The 16528-nt window shown below is 43.9% G+C and overlaps 1 protein-coding gene across 1 annotated transcript in view; it reads left to right on the forward strand.

The window, feature by feature from the left end:
* The window catches only part of RTTN (rotatin), a 2784523-nt gene that overhangs the window by 151954 nt on the left and 2616041 nt on the right, over positions 1 to 16528 (forward strand). Inside the window, exon 5 of the mRNA XM_069620779.1 lies at positions 1017 to 1109. Coding sequence (XP_069476880.1) covers positions 1017 to 1109 — 93 coding nt within the window. The remainder of the gene's footprint in view (positions 1 to 1016; positions 1110 to 16528) is intronic.

Consider the following 16528-nt stretch of genomic DNA (forward strand, 5'->3'; position numbering starts at 1 on the left):
ATCAACTCCTCTGGTGAACTCAAACTATTTCCACTGTTTTAGAGTAACTGTAATATTCGTTTTATTAATTTATGCCTTTTTGCTCCTACTTCAATGGTATTTGGCTCCTACTTCAAAGGAGCTCAACTGCTTAGTATTCAGTATTGTAGTATAATTTTTGTGTAATATTGGTTGCCCTATTTAGTGAATGCATTATAAATAACTGTAATAAATTAGTGTTTTACCAAGAAACCTTGAGTAGAAGTGTATCTGAATACTTGTCATCGTAGACCTTTGTGTAACACCCTTACAAGCTCACATTCCCGCTTGAGATAAGCCTGACTGCGCAGCATGCTACCAAAAATTGTGTTGTACAGGCTTGTACCAAAGGTTGGTTTTCCATACACCTGTAGTCCTAGTTGTGTGTAGTGGTCCCAGAGGGTCCTGCATTCAAACTTTGCCTAACAGTCATCATTCTTAACTTCAAAACAATTAAAACATTGATCTAGTGGGGTTAAAGTTTCATGCATTTTTACAGCATTTCCTCCACTGCGTTTGAGCCTAGAAATTGTTCTTGCTCCATCCACCCCTGCATCACTGTATGCCGTCTATTGAATCAACCCTCAACACCACCACCCCATTAATCCCACAATTGCAGCTACAAGCAACTCTGGGCACACTTGCTGCATTTAATCCTTGTTCATCACTTGCACCAAACTTCAACCTTTTAATGAACACATTCAGAAAAGCCCTTCATTCATTTATTTCCACACACCATCCTCCTCATTCCACATTCCTAGTTAGCTTGGCCGTTTTCAGCCACATCCACCTAAAGCCCTGTCCATTAAGACCAGGGCCTGTTTCTTGTCATTATCCACAATGTGCCGTGCTAGAAGGTAAGCGCACACTACTTAAGCAAATTGTACATTTTTCATGTCTCTCTAAAACAACATGCTCAATATTATTTCCAAAGTGTCATGTACCTTTTGAAAAACAAGACTGAAATTAACTTACATGCTGTCTTGGTACATTTTTAGTTTTGCCTCAAGAAGAAACATTTGTGACTGGATATTTTCAAGAAGATAATGAAGGTTTTCAACAGAAAGAAATTTCATCAAACAAACCAGGGGGTAAGAGATATGCGTTCACAATATCAATGCCATGACATTGTGTGGTGTGAAGCTTTCCTTTTGATTATTTAGAGTGCCATATTTATTTGTTGAACATCAGTTCGATCTTTATCGCTTTCAACATTTATTATTATTCGTATAGTTTCAGTTAAAATGTATGTTTAAAGCATATCATTCAAGCCTCTCATTTCTTTGACCTTAAGTCTGCAATGTCCAAATAAATGATACGATTGATACTGTTATGTTCTGTCCCATTTCCCTTATAATTCTAGGACGTGCCACGGAACAGGGATGTGACTGGATCCTATTGTCCAGCATCAGAATGTAGAATATTACAGCATGTTCCAGGGTTGGTGCTCACATGGTCCTGTTAGGGCAGAATTGCATTTTTCAAGGTTCTGATGTCTCTTTTCAGGGACACTTCAACATTTTGTCTTTTCCTCTTTGTTTTCCGGGGTCTTTGATTTCTTTTTGTGGTCAGCAGGACTCTCCCTGTTTACAGCAAACCATTTCTTGTATATGGTCTTATGCTAGCCCATATGTGTCCTTTTTTGGCACCCCATTGTTGCTGTAATCACCATGCATTCGTTTTTGTGAGTAGGATGGTGGCAGCTGTAATTTAGCTGTGGCTTCACCATGGGCGCAAGTAGATGCATTGCATTAGTAGCCTAATTTACCTTTATGCTGTGCTGTCTGTCATTTTATTTCTTGTGCCTTTTTGTTTGAGGAAACCACGAGGCAGACCAAAAATGGCTGTTGTACATGCATTGGCTCGCTGTTCTGGCCCTGCACCCTATGGATGTTTTGGACCAGTCCCTGGTCTCTGTCATGTCCATTTTACAACACGTGGTGGTGGTCCTGGGTGTTTGATGTTTTTTTAGCACCAACCTTATTGGCTCGTGAGACGAATCCAGTTAATTCATCCCTTTTCTCCAAGGGCGGACCCACCAGCTTTGGGACTGGGCAGATGAGCTTGCTCCGCTTAACACCCATTAGGGGCAGAAAAAGTGGAATCTTACTGTGGCGGATTGCGTGCCTCGCCCCTCTTACCTGGGACAAGGAATCCCCAAGTAAAGGTGTTACTACACCTCCCCTTGACTCAGAGTCCCGAGTATTTGTTGGATATATGGGGAGTGAGCAGTACCATAATGTGAAGAGCCCTTTAAAGGTGTCTGGCTTGGTTTCTGACCTCGTTCTATTAATGCCCATCCCTGAAGAATGGCACCAATGGCGTCTCCGCTCTCGTTCTAGGACGGAATTTTAAAATAAATTACATCTCCCTTCCATGAGGAGCCTGGAAGCAGGACCACACAGAGAACATGGTGGGCCAAGGAAGCCCTGAGCCTGCGGAACGCTGCAGAGTCCAGGAAGGCAAAAAGGCAGAGGAGTGCTAAACTGCCGTACTGAGAGAGGAGCGAGTCACCACCAGAACAGCACGGAGGCGTCCAAGCATCCTGACGCCAAAGTCCTGTCGGTTGCAGGCAGAAGGAACCGAAAAGGTAGTCCCGACTGCGAAGACGTCAGAGTTGTGGTTCCACAGTGAACTGAGAAGCTGTCTTCCCAGACAAGCACTGCTGCTGAAGAACAGGTACGCAGCAAATCGGAAGGATCAGGACGAAGGCGGTGAGACACTGAGACAGCCCACGAGGGGCTGACCCAGAGACTACCCAATCAGGGGATGAAAGCCATACGATAACCAGTCGACATGAGAGGTTAGATAGCCTACAAGGGGCTGAGTTACAGAATGCCTCACAACGAGGCGAAAGCCAGACTGTATCTAGATGACCTGAAGAGCCAGATGGTCTATACTGGGCTAAAAGATGTGAAAAGCCAGAGAATGTTAAATCGCCCATTAGTGGTAAACAAGAGACTGAATATAAAATCAGAACCATCAGGACTCCTGAAAATTGTTGCCAACAAGGGGATAGGTTTAGAGAACCAGCTACTCCAATGTGCAGATGAACATTTTGAACTGATAAGAACGCTTGCATGGTGGTTCCAAATAAACCTTCTCTAAGAAGAGTGGAAGGCTTAAGGGACCCAATTTTGAACTGTATCAGCAGTCCGGAGCCTGAGACAGGAAGGGAACCAGAGACACATGGGGCTCAGAAACCACCCACCAGAAGCCAAGTAGAGTGGGGCAAACTTACTTGGGCAAAGATAATGTGTTTAGTTTATTAGTGGTAGGGATAGAGCATAGGATCAAATGGGTTTGGACAGGGGACAGCTTTTTTGCGAGATATCCTGATGAGCATTTGTTTTCTTTATTTTTTAAGTTGGGAAATTCCATCATGCTAGCTGTTTTCTTTTTGTGGTGACCAGTCTGTCCCCTCTGTCTGACTTACCACACTGGCCACATAAACCTTTGTTTAAAGCCTCTTTGTTTGATTGACCCCACAACGGAAATGCTGGTGGTGACGACCCAGGGCAGTCAAGACGAACAGCAGATGCAGGGTAGTGGTGTCCCACCACCCTTCTGGATGATCGGAGGCTTCCTATTCCAAGTCACAGGACCAGGAGGCTAATTCAGGACGACAATGGTAAAACGGCCCCAAAACTATCCCAGCACGTGTTATGCTGATGATGTATTGTGCACCGACAATGTGTTTTGGCCTTGTGGGCTTCTTACAGCTTTTAGATTTTGACGGCCTTCATCAGGACAAATGTTAGTTGGTGTTCCCACCTGTGGAATCCTGTGTACCCTGTCTCTGAAATGAAAAGGACCTAATTTATAATGATAAAAGTGAAAATGTGTGGGTTTGTGACTGGGTATGTTGCTTGGCGAAGTGTTGTTCCTTTTATAATTCCACACCATTTCACCAATCTGCACCAATTTGTGCATAGTTACCTGTTAGGACCCTCCGGACATTACTGGCTACATGACCTTTGAACACCCCACCCCTTTCCCTGGATTTCAGCAAAACTCTACCTTTGTTTGTGGCTTGGCAAAGTGTTGTTCCTTAGACAATTCCACACTTTCACCAATCTGAACCACATTTTGCATAGTTACCTGTTGGGGCCCTCCGGACATTACTAGCTACTTGACATGTGGACACCCTACCCCTTTCCCCGGATTTCAGCACCTTCACACATGAGACGGTTGCCTGAAATCAGCGAAACATCAATATGGTCATAGAAGGGGACCGGTCCTCAATCCTACTATGCACGGTTTCTGGGACATTTGCACTGCAATGAATTGCAACAAACCACCACGCCAGGGTGAGGCAACAGGTGGGGAGAGCACAGTAGGTCCCAGTATGCAGCAACACACCAACTCTCGCCTCCCACTAACGTCTGCTCTAGGGTATGTCAGCCAGCCACACACCCATTGTCGGTGCAGTTTACTTGAGGGTGCAAAGCACATCAAGCGATAAGCAAATCGGAACAGCAACCTATAGGATCATTGATTTTCAACTATTGATGAGTATTTAACATTCCCTGTCTTTGTGTTAGTAGTAAGCTCATCTCCATATATCGACCATGTTCTCTTTTTGTAACTCGCCAATAGCTGAACATGCCGGGGCGTTGCTCGACCAGGACTCCGCAGATAAGAGGGAGCTGCTCCAGATAATAGTTCAGCCCAAGCTGTGTGTTTCCAACCAAGGATACACTCAAAACCGGGCCTCCTCAACTTGAGGACCTCTTTTAGGCAATCTATCCTGCTGTGGATGTAACAGACAGAGTGATGGATTACTTAAAAGAGCGGAGATGCCCACACCACTATGACAGGGCTGTAAGGGAAAAAAGGAACACGTTAGGCAACCCGGAAAAGAAAAGTGAAAAGTACCCTATTCTAGATGTATCTACCTGTAAAACCCAAGGATGGAGTATTATAGGGATGTTTCTCGAGTTAACCACCAGCTAGGGAAAGTAGAACAAAAACAGCGATTACCCAGGTATTCCTAAATTAATACAGGATAGTAATTGGAACAATTTGTAGATTCTTACCCTAGGGGAGAACAGGAATGGTACCAAGGTAAGAAGTGGACAGGAGAAAATAACAAACAGAATGGTTAGTACAGGGAGGACCCCGGACGGCAAGTGGAACACAACTAGAGCCGGGATGGTGCACTAACCAGGATAGCGTCCAAAGTGCACTAGGATTCCAGAGAGGTAAATGACAAGCAGTTCCACACAGGATTAGTCTCTATGAAGGTCAAAGGGCCTCTTGATTTAAGGTGGAAGTTCCAGGAGGTGAGTAGCACAAATAACACTGTCCTAGTTCCCCTCAGATAAGAACAGAGAAATATGGAATGAGAAACAGGGAGTGGGCAAGGCTCACCTGAGTATTAGCGCGTGTTCAGAAGCAGGAAGAGATGACAATCCCCGCTTGTTGAGACGTCAGCCAGCAAGATTGGTACTGAAGAAATGTGCTGTAAACTGCTAATGTGAACACACCACGAGAGACTGCAGCGGATGATGGATCCCCGAGAAACTGCTGACGAGGGATCCACTGGATACTGCAGAGGTAAGGAAGAGTCACCGGTAAGGAGACCGGTTCCGGTTCGCCATATTCAAGGGAGAGACGAGTAGAAGAGTCTGATCGAATTCCGAGGTTCGATACACAACAAATAAGGATTCAGATGAGGTTAGGTAAGTAAACGCTAATTAGAAGCAGCGTCCTCTCCTGCGAGCAACGTTATAACTGTGTTGCTGCTGGGCGGAACCTGACTTGCCACGGTCACCTGATATGACACGTGACACGGAACAGAGCCACGGGACGCGTCCCCCGTGTCTCCAAGGCAACCTCCAGTGTTGAAGAAACAAAAGTGTGCTCCGCCTGTTGAAATCCAAACGGGCATTGCGGGAGCGTGGCCGATATGTTACACTTTTCCCCCCAAACCAAACTCCGTTCTGAGCACACTAAATGGAATGTTATGTCAGTCTTTTCACACATCACATATCCTCAAGATACCTTTCTTCAACCAACTCCGCCAACATAAAGTCCCATTTCCAATTTGCAAACCTAAATTGTGCCATAATGACGCCTCATAATTAATCCATATATTCTCTCCCGCATTAGTCATAAAAGATCTCAATGTCTCTCCAGTTACTTCTGTTGTAGGCAATTTCGCAGCTAAACTTGGCTTCTTTCCCATCGTATATACATCTCGCAATGAGCATGGCTGAAATGCATTCTTTTCAATAATCCTCCACAACGGTATGTCATTATTACCTTTGTTAAAGTATAACGCAGCTTTCTTTAATGCAAACCCTTTACAATAATCCTCCAAGATTGGATATCCAAAGCCCCCCCTCACGCACTGGCATAATCATAACATGCCGTGGGATTCTAGGCTTTGTACCTTCACCCCACAAAAAAGCTTGAACTTTTTTTTTTTAAGTACCTTCTTAGTGAATTTTAGTGGAATTGTTTGGATGATATGAAGAGCAAAAGTGTAAGAGTACACTTTTTATTGCATTGACCTTAGCCCATGTTAAACGATCCCACTTCAAGATGTCCTTCCGAAATACCTCAATTATCTTAGCCACGTTAAATTCCACTATCTTCTACGAACTAAATGGACCCCCCAATATTTCACACTTTCTATAGCCCACTGACCATTCCATGAACCCAAATCACTACATGGTTAAGTACTTGTTAGGGAGAATTCTCTGTTTAGGCTGAATTTCCTAACCTAGTGAGTCCCCCAGCAGCTTTGCTGGATTTCTGGAGTTTGTCTTTTTCTCCTGCCAAGAGGGAGTCTCTTTTCCTCACACTCTTGGGCATGATTTGAGGGGTTCCTTTGACTGTTAATGTGTTTTATGGACTATGGGGTCTTTTACTCCATAGGGTCTCATGTGTTTTTACTATGTGTGTTACACAGCACCCTCAGTGCAGTGACACAGGGGTGTCATAGTGACACCCCACCATAGACTCCATCCCCTGGGACTGACTACTGTCTCCCAGGGCATGTAAAGTCACCATTGGCTTTACTAGTCCCAAATTATGAACAGAAACCAGTACAAACAATCATATTGTGGACATACTGGTCGGGGCAATTCGATTGCCCCGGGGGCTGTTATTCGAGGGGGCACGTCTCCGTCCCCCCTGATCGAGTTTTGGCTGGTGGCAGTGGATACTACTTTTTATATTCGACCGCGAATATATCTCTTTGGGATTTTCCCATTGTTCGAGGCTACCAACTTTAATTATTTAATTCCTATAGCCTCGAACATACCGCCGGTTTATTTATTTAATATTAATTCACCGGTTGGTATTTTGCCAGAACTCGATTCTAAAATGGCGTTTGTGTTCTCTTCTGGGACTCCAACCCAAGTCGAGCCCTTTGTTCCACTTTTTGACAGGCTTCTCCACAGAAGCCTCCAAAAGTGGTGCCACTCTGTCTGGGTACCACAGCGGGTGTGGGAGGGGGGTTTAGGCACCCTGGACTGAGTTGCCTTGGCAACTCAAGTCACACTCTTGTGTGATTTGTTTCATTGACAGCTAGGCTGAATGAATGGGGGTTTCTTGCATAAAAGCAGGGCTTTTGGGACTGGAACTTCAGAAGTCGCCACAGGACCTGAGAATCCGAAGAGGGAGAAGCTGAGCCGACCTGCAACGACGCACCACCGGTGGAGCCCTGCTGAACCGTCTCACCACTTCCCGACGACAGAGGAGATCTTCTTGCCGGAGAGTCTCTTCCCCTTGAGCTGGTGGGGACAACCAGTTTGCTTTCCTTTTCGCCTACCAAGACGTCTAGTGGTCGAATTGCCCGTGCCAAGCACCCCGGCAACCGGATAGCCACTTACCACTGAACCGCGAATAAAAGGACCACTCCTTTGAATCGAGAAACTCTGCGGCTCGTTTCTTCCCTGGCAGTACAACGACCCCCTGCTTTCCTCCCCGACGAGATCTTCTCTTCTGCCGGACGAAGCACCAACTCGCAACCGCTGCCAGGAACAACTGCCCCCGCTGGAGTGTTCTCACCATTTCAAGGTACTGTCTGCCTGGCCTCCCTTGCTATAGATTGCTACAAGGTGACAGTAAATCCTTAACCTTCTAAACTGGGCTGGCCTCTTGACCATCTAACTGGTCCCTTTCTTTTGGTCCAACTTCTTTCTGAACCTTTTTCGAGACTTTTGTGCACTTTTCAACCGTGTGACCTTGGACACATTTCGTTCTGATCCTCTTAAAGTGGATCCGGCTTTCTGAACTCTAACTTCACGGTTTGATTCTGCCTTCCTCTCTTGCTGTGTTCTTTTGAAAGTGTTGGGATCTGTTTCAATTTATGCTCTGCCTTTCTCTCCCTTTTGAACCGAATTATTAGAGTGCCATCTGCGTTAAGCGCTCACCGCTGTCTGAAAATAAGCGGGACTTTACTTAAGACTTGTCTAATATTCTTCTAAGGGAGTGTATATACTTTAGTAACTGTGTTTTTGAACTTGCTTGAGATTAGTTCCAGTGTGTTTTCTTAGATGTGTTTTAAAATAAATAATTATATATCTTTTGCACCAAATCTCTGGTCCGTGTTTGCTTGTGCTACTGTGTGTACCTTCCCTATTGTGTATGCTCTATATACTGCCTAACTCTTCTTGAGAGAAGTCTGGCTGCTCAGCCACAGCTACCAGGTAAATCTGGGTGGTGCAGACTGCTACCAATTGGGTTTACTGCTAACTCCTGTGGTCTTAAACTTTTTGCAGTGGTTCCCTAAGGGAACTGCACAGGTTTCTGCCTAACAGTACTATCTAATGGGAACACCACCGAGTTCTCCACAATTCATCTTGTGACCCGATAGACAACCGACCTCCTCTATCATACTCTTAAATTTAGTACCGACTTCCCTTGGATTAGCCAAAATTATAGTCCTGTCATCCACATTACCCAATACTTTGATTTCCTTATCCCCAACCTTAAGCCCCTGTATTTCCAACTCCTGCCTGATATAAGTCATTAAGGGTTCTAGCGCCAAATTAAAGAGCAGAGGAGATAATGGGCATCCCTATCTGGTACCTCTAGACAACTGAAATGAAGCGGACAGCTCTCCATTTACCCATATCTTTGCACTAATTGATGAATGTAAAGCCTTAATAGTCCTAAAGAAAGCACCACCAAAGCCTATTTTCTGAAGTGTGTCATCCAAAATGTCCCAATTGTCTATCGAATGCCTTCTCCGTGTCCATAAAAATCAGCATGATATTGTCGGATTCTTCCTTTGGATGCCCTATTTAGTCTGATTGTGCTTCTATGATCATATCCATACCTCCCTCGCATAAATCCCACTTGTGAATGCTCAATCAATCCTTCAATGTATACATTCAGGCGACTGGCCTAAATCCTGGTGAATATTTTTGCATCTACATTAAGTAATGATGTTGGCCTATAGTTCTCGCATCTTGTATTGTCTTTACCCGGTTTCAGGAGAACTGTAATGCAAGCCTCCTGCATCGATGGACACTTAACTCCCTCCCTCTGTCATAAAACAGTTTTATAAACTACATAGTAATGGTGCTAACACAGGTCCAATAGCTCTATAGATCTCAACTGATAAACCATCTAAACCTGGGGACTTGCCCACATTAGGTTGATCAATGGCTCCTAGCACCTCATCCACCGTAATCGGCATCTGTCAACTTTGTCAAACCAATTTTCCCCAAAAAGTCCTCCAATTGGTCCACTGTAGGAAATTCGAGTTTAAGTGTATAATGTTCAGTAGAATCTCTTATATGCGATAGTTTTATCATCCCTCTTCACCCTTGGCACTCCTTGTTCATTCACTATTTTTTTAACGTATACCTTATCGATCAAGCCCTTCAACTTGTTTGCTAATAACCTGCCACCCTTATCTCCCTGCTCCCAATACTTTTGTTTCATATAAAACATACATTTCTCACTCTGTAAATCCATTTCATTCTTCAATAAATCCTTCGCTGTATCCATCACCACTTAATCATCCCTAGACAATTTGAATTTCCTCTAGCTCCCCTAACCTATTCTTCAACTGCTTCAATTTCACCATCCCTATAGCTTGCAATCTAATTTATTCTTCTCCATGTATGGTCTCGCCCTATATGAAGTTGATGCCAATGGAGTGTTAATGTGTGAATTTGTGGGAGAATCTAAGGCAGGCATGGGTGAAGGATATAACCAGAAAAGATTGGGACAACTTACTGAGAATTGGCACACATTCTAAAATGGATCTGAGTTTAAGTGCATACATCAAAGGGTCTTGTGCCGTTTATATTGGTCACCAGGGAGAATGGCTAATTTAGGCTTGATTAATGATGATTTATGTTGGGGCTTCGGTTAAAAAGCAGGTACTTTGCTGCATACTATGGGTCTAGGTCGCCCTATTCAACAATTTTGCTTTCAAACTCTGGGAGGAGTATGATGGCTAAAGAACATAGTGGGTGGATTAATAGAGTTTTGGTGGTAGCTGCTAAGCAGATTCTGAGGGTCTGGAAATTGCAGACAAATCCAGATGTGGAAGGTTGGTTGTCAGATCTACGAATTCTGGCTAGGTATGAGAGAGTAATGTTTAAAAAACAAGAAACCGAAGGAAAATATCTGGAGATTTGGGGATCATTTCATGAATTATATAGTGGAAGCAATGTATCTTAATCATAAAGAGTAGATAGGATGTGATGGGAAGAGGGATAAGGATTAATTTTCTTTGTTGGTTCGTATTGTGCTGTGTTTCTGTTGTCTAACTATGATAATTCTACTGTTGGGTTTTGCTAATATATTGAACTTATTATTTTAGATAAGATAAGGAAATGTTATTATAAGTAATATGTTATGGATGCGTTGATGTAGAAAAGATTAGTGGTGGAAATGCTTCATGGTTGTTATGAATATGTTTCTTTGTTTTTCCAATCTTCTAAATTAATAAATGAAGAGTTTTAATGCACTGCGGACGCTGGGTCCAATCACCAGAAGTAGGCCAGGCAATGAATAATTCCTTTATTAATTAACATGTTGTGGACAAAAGAAAGTAGCACAACAAAAACAATGCGTTTTGCGGTGCACACACTGCTTGGTCACGTTTAGGGAGTAGATATTGGTAAAGAACTTTTTATCTTGCATACTCTCTATGGTCTTTGCATATAGAGTGGTGTACAATCCATGGCTGCTTGGATATCAGATCGGACATTTTAGAACGGAAAAGTTAAAATGTAAAAGGTACAAAAAGGCGTGCCTTCAGTGGGCAAGGCATATACTTTGCTGACTGTTACATGTTTAAATACAGACAATTTGGTTATGCAACAAATTTGTTTACAAATCAGACTTCTTACTTCATGTATTAGAATTTATAGCCATTACGATCCCAAAATGCGGAAACGTACACAGAGCTGAAACCTTCTCAATTCTGAACTAATGGCATAAATGAACACAAGAGAAGGTTACAATGAAAACTCCTCAAAGAGCTACATATTGTCTCCAGTATATCTGGGAAAACTGCCGTTATGAAAGGCACATCTGAAATTGTCTGTTAACACTGTCTCTACAGCAAAAGTGAAAGGGTTGGAAGAGCACAAAATTAATTTAGGAGCTTTACCCTTACTGCTTATCTAGAGCATTCGTGCATCAAATGTACAGAGAGAACAGACACCTCTGTTTTCAAAAACAAAGAACATTTTATAAGTAGTTTTTGATATGTTTCTTTAGTTTCAACATAATACTGAACATCATTTGTTTACTAACAACATAAACAACAATAGTTTGTGTCATAAGGCAAAAAGACAACAAACAAGTGAGCATTCTTGTTCAAAACATTCTAAAACAGTAGACAAAAATACAGAAGCTACTGTCGCGCTCCCAGAAGGGGGGCAACAGGGGTCAGAAACAAATGAACAAATGAAAAAGGCAAATCTCTAGTACATGCGTTTATATTCAACAGTCAAAGTTGATAACACTGTGCTTTAAGAGAGATAGTGTCTACACCCGGTATTTCGGCCCTGTGTGGGGCTATTGATGTTGGGGCCTTCGTCAGGACAGGAAAAGACTGTAGAGTCTCGGATGTTCAGAGGTGCTGAAAGAGTAAAGAAGTGTGGTAAGAGGAAGCTCCATAGAGGGGGGAATTAATCACAGGATGGCTAATGAACATCACTTACGTACGGGCATGAAGAATTAAACCATAGGTATAAAGTTCCTTAGGCTGAATGTGCCAAAGGATAGATGTCACATTGGGCGCCTATTGCCGTTAATCCACTTAGGGGATGTGGCGTGTTATTTCAGATGTGTCCTGTATTAAAATTAATGAAAAACGGGGCAACATCACTAGGATGCAAGGGAGCTAGAATTGCTCTTCGTTAAAAAGTACAACACATTAATGTGTAATTTTCAGCAAAATGTCTGAAGCGGGCTTACCCGTCTTGTGGGGACAGCTGCGCGTTGATAACTGGAAATGCTCACACTTGTGTCCTAAACACAAAATTGTGGACAAGGCAACGTTATCTGATTGCCACCGAGAAGTGCCCAGGAAGTGCCTGTTTGCCTGTAGGCTCTCGTAATCCCTGAACTCGTGTTGGACTTTACTGGACCCTTCTGGACATTTATATTCTATTGTTTGGGTGAGCCTAAACCAACAAACCTGCAATGTGACTTTTTCATAATTTATTACACTAATTCCTGAATCTGTATACTTATATTCCTATTTTCTTATTCTTTAGCACAAGCCCCGCCCACTTCCACCAAACTCCTGAAATAGGCACGGCCGCGCGCACCGAGGAAGTGCCTGTTTGCCTGTTAGCCGGGGAGCAGAGGGCGTGGGCGGTGTATTTCCTTTCCTTGGCTGTTCCATTTGTGGTGTTTCACGGGGCTTGAAAAATCACGTTTCTAACGTGTGAGGAACAAATCACGGTACCTAACAGTCAGAGTACATCGGGAAACCCCCCCCGACCCCACGAGTCATCCGGCAGCACCACTTTCCATCTCTTTGTGTATGTCTACTGTCCGTGAAACCTCGCAGTATTGTGTTGGACGCAAGGAGGGGGAGTAGTAAAGCCGTCGTACTAGAGAAACTGCATTAACGCTGAACAATCTCTAGCGTGCCTGAGGGGAGCAGCGTTCGTGGAAATGACCTAAGGAGGTAACCGCAAAATCCCTATTGTTTAGACGTAGATATTGTTGATTCTGTCCCGAACTGCGTATGAAGCGCCGCATTGGGACACCCCCTGCACGTGTGTTACTGTCCGTTGAGAAATCGCGTAACTTGAACCGCTGTATATTTTCTACTCTAAATTAGTGATCGGGTATCGAGAGGGTACCCTGCTATCTGATGTAGCATAAAAAAAGTTACACCCTTCATTCCCACGTATATAAAAGCAGAAGCTATAATACTCGGGATAGAACGGAGGGGTAGTGGTGATTGTATTGCTGTGCCCATAAACCTGTATTTTGCCCGTAGGAGAAAGTGAGCAAACTATAAAATCATAAGTGATACAAAGCACCACATATAAGGCCATATTATTTGTCTTCTCCGGAGCATGGTAGGAATCCTACGGAGTGGGAAGATACCTACGCCGTGTGAGGGTTCAAAAAATAGACAGGGGGGAAAACCTACCCCAATTGCTTGTGGAACTTTTGTGTTCATAAACGCACTAAATACACAAAATCCCCCGATACCCACATATTTTGACGGGAAAATGAACACAATAGAATTAAAGGATCAATTGGTGGAGGAGGCTGCTGGAAAGTGGGATTTGAGTAGCATTGACTTCCCCCCGCTCCCGAAATCTGTCGGAGCTCCTTCAGCGATCCTACGGACGAACTCAACAAACTAGTTTGCCTAGAAGATCCAACGCATATAAGTTCTTTAAGTGGCCACGATCTCCCAATAAGACCCTCTGTGTTAAACTTGGATCACACTTCTCCTCACACGCCACAATTGGATAAATCTCTCCTTGTCCCTGTGGTTTCAGCAGAGCTGGATAGAAGGGTCAGACTCCCAATTGGCCCCTCAACTCCGGTAAGGGCAAGGGGCGGAGTCCTTGACAATGTGCACCTCTACAAACCCTTGATTGGAAGACGAAGACTGGAGGAGCAATTTGTAATGCCAATATCATGCTCTGATGTTTATTCAACGGGTGGAGTGAGGGGAATGTTTGGCCCTGCCAGCACAGGGGATCCTAAGCCGGGCACTCACACCTGCTCAAGCCCGACTTTACTTGTCACCCCCAATGAGCGTGGAAACGAACTTCTAGCGGAAGAGAGTGAATCTAAACTTGAGTCCTTTCCTGTCCTTACTAGGATTCTGAACCTCCCGGATAAGGGGCACGAAAGGAACCGCAGTGATATACAGGAACTGAGACATATGCTGGTGGAGTGCTCCGAAAAAATCAGTAGGCTGGAGGGTTTTGTACACGCCCAAAGTATCTACTCTACATCGCAACCCCCGAAGGAACTAGTACCGAGACATGGGGTAGGGTCCCAAACAGAGGAGGTGGAAACATGAACTGAACAAGAACATAAATCCCTGGTTAAATATAGTATCATCCAAAGGTACCCTAGAATCTAGGAATAATACCCTTGAGTTGGAGAATAAGTCGGGAGAGATGCAGGAATTAATGAAACTTATACCAATCAACTCAGAAAAGATCAAACTGGTGGAAACTACTAATGATAGGGAACCTGAATCCAGTAGTAACACAGAACCAAATACTTCTGACTCAAGTGCCAGGAACAAACTAGATATCCCCTCAGCATTATTGAAGGTAATTGCGGAGGAGGCTGCCTTAAACAATGAAGCGAACTACCCTTTGAACAAAGATCTTAATCAGGAAGATGAATGTCCTTTTGTTCATGTTATATCCCGTAGAGAAAAGAAAATGAGAGCAAGGGCCCTCAAAAGAAGAGCAAAGTGTGCGGGTAAAGTAATGCAAACTAAAAAACCTAAAATTCAACCTCCCAGTAAAATAAAAAACTCTACCACAAATGTCAAAGACATCTGTACCCTATCAGGGGAAGATGGAATCCTTGATTTTACACAATTGAACGAAGAAAGTAAGTTGGCCCTCAAAGTAAAGGCTGCCCTTGCCAGCCCAGTTGAAGTGAGGGAGGGGATCCTCCCGCAACCTACTGCATCAGACAATCCAGGGCATGAATATGGGGAAGCCTCAGATACACTATCAGAGGCCATGAACCATAAAGAAACAAAGCCTATGCCCAAAAAAAAAAATCAAAAAACTGAAACAAACAAAAAGAAAAAAATAGACCAAAATAAAAAATTTAATGAGTAAAATTGAAGCAAATAAAGATGTGCGGAGCATCCAACTGTTCTTCAATACCAAAATTAAGGAAAAGATCCTGATTGAGAATGAGGAAATAGATAAGGGAAAAACACCAAATTTCCCTTTGGTGAAGGGGCGTGACACTGCCTGCCTCTCGGTGCAGAAGGAGGGGACTGGCGCTGCAAGAGGGAATGCTAGTGGGGAAGCAAACTTAAATGCATCCCCCTTGGCGCCTAGTGAGGGCATAAAGAATTTGGTGCAGGAAGCATTAATCAAACTTCTTCAGCACCCATCAAGGCATGGTATCCCCTTCCCTGTACTTATGTCTCAGATGGAGCATGGTTACGGGGAAGGCGAGCAGGAGAGCGGTATCCCCGCCCATGGTGTCAAAGCAAATAATCCATCGTCTCCACGATGACAAGGTCTCTGCCCAGATAGTTGGGCTAAACATCCCCGGTACAGCTGTAAAACATGGAGGTGAACCATCAATGACTCCGGTGAATGTCGCTAAAACGAACAAGGACAGACGGGGGGGGGGGGGTGGCCTCTCCTCTCTTGCAGATAAGGAATTTGAAGATAGAATTAGAGAAAAATGTGACTTGTGGAATCGGGACAAAGGTCGGGAAAAAATGAGAGTCCAACTATGGGCAGGAGATCCCGTCTGAAACCATAGTGGGAGAAGGGTGGAAGTGGGAATCTGGAAAGCTACCGAACACTGTGTCCCAAAATGCATGGATAGAGGATAATAGAGACTGGGGGGAACCAAAGTACATCGAAGACCCCAGCGTTATGCTGAACTTCGTATTAACAGTAGGCCTCCCTCACTAAACTGTGGGAGAATCCTCTCTCTGTTTAACGAGATTCCGCGCCTTTCTCTAATTTCATCGGCTGACATCAAGCTCGTTGACTTTATTCATCCCACTAGGCACAATTGTGTAAGGATTGTGTTCTGCTCGAGAGCTACCTATGAACTTGTGCTAATTGAAGGTGTGGCCCTGCAAAGATTCGGGTGTGACATAGTAGACTTCAGCAAAGGGGTTGAACCACATCGGGGTCGGGAGCAAACAGGATATCCCCCTGGATCATATGAGAACAACGCAGCACAAGGTGGGTGTAATATTTCCCCCGAGAAATTATTAAATGAAGTTACCGAGCTTAGATTGTTGGCAGAATCCCTGAAGGAATCCTTAGTTAAGATACAAGGACTGAAAAACTCTACCTAAAGCACTGCTAAGTTAAACTTTCTG

This window comes from Ambystoma mexicanum, chromosome 5q (genome assembly GCF_040938575.1).
Source record: "Ambystoma mexicanum isolate Mex_15411 chromosome 5q, UKY_AmexF1_1, whole genome shotgun sequence".
NCBI classification, from domain to species: Eukaryota; Metazoa; Chordata; class Amphibia; order Caudata; family Ambystomatidae; genus Ambystoma; species Ambystoma mexicanum.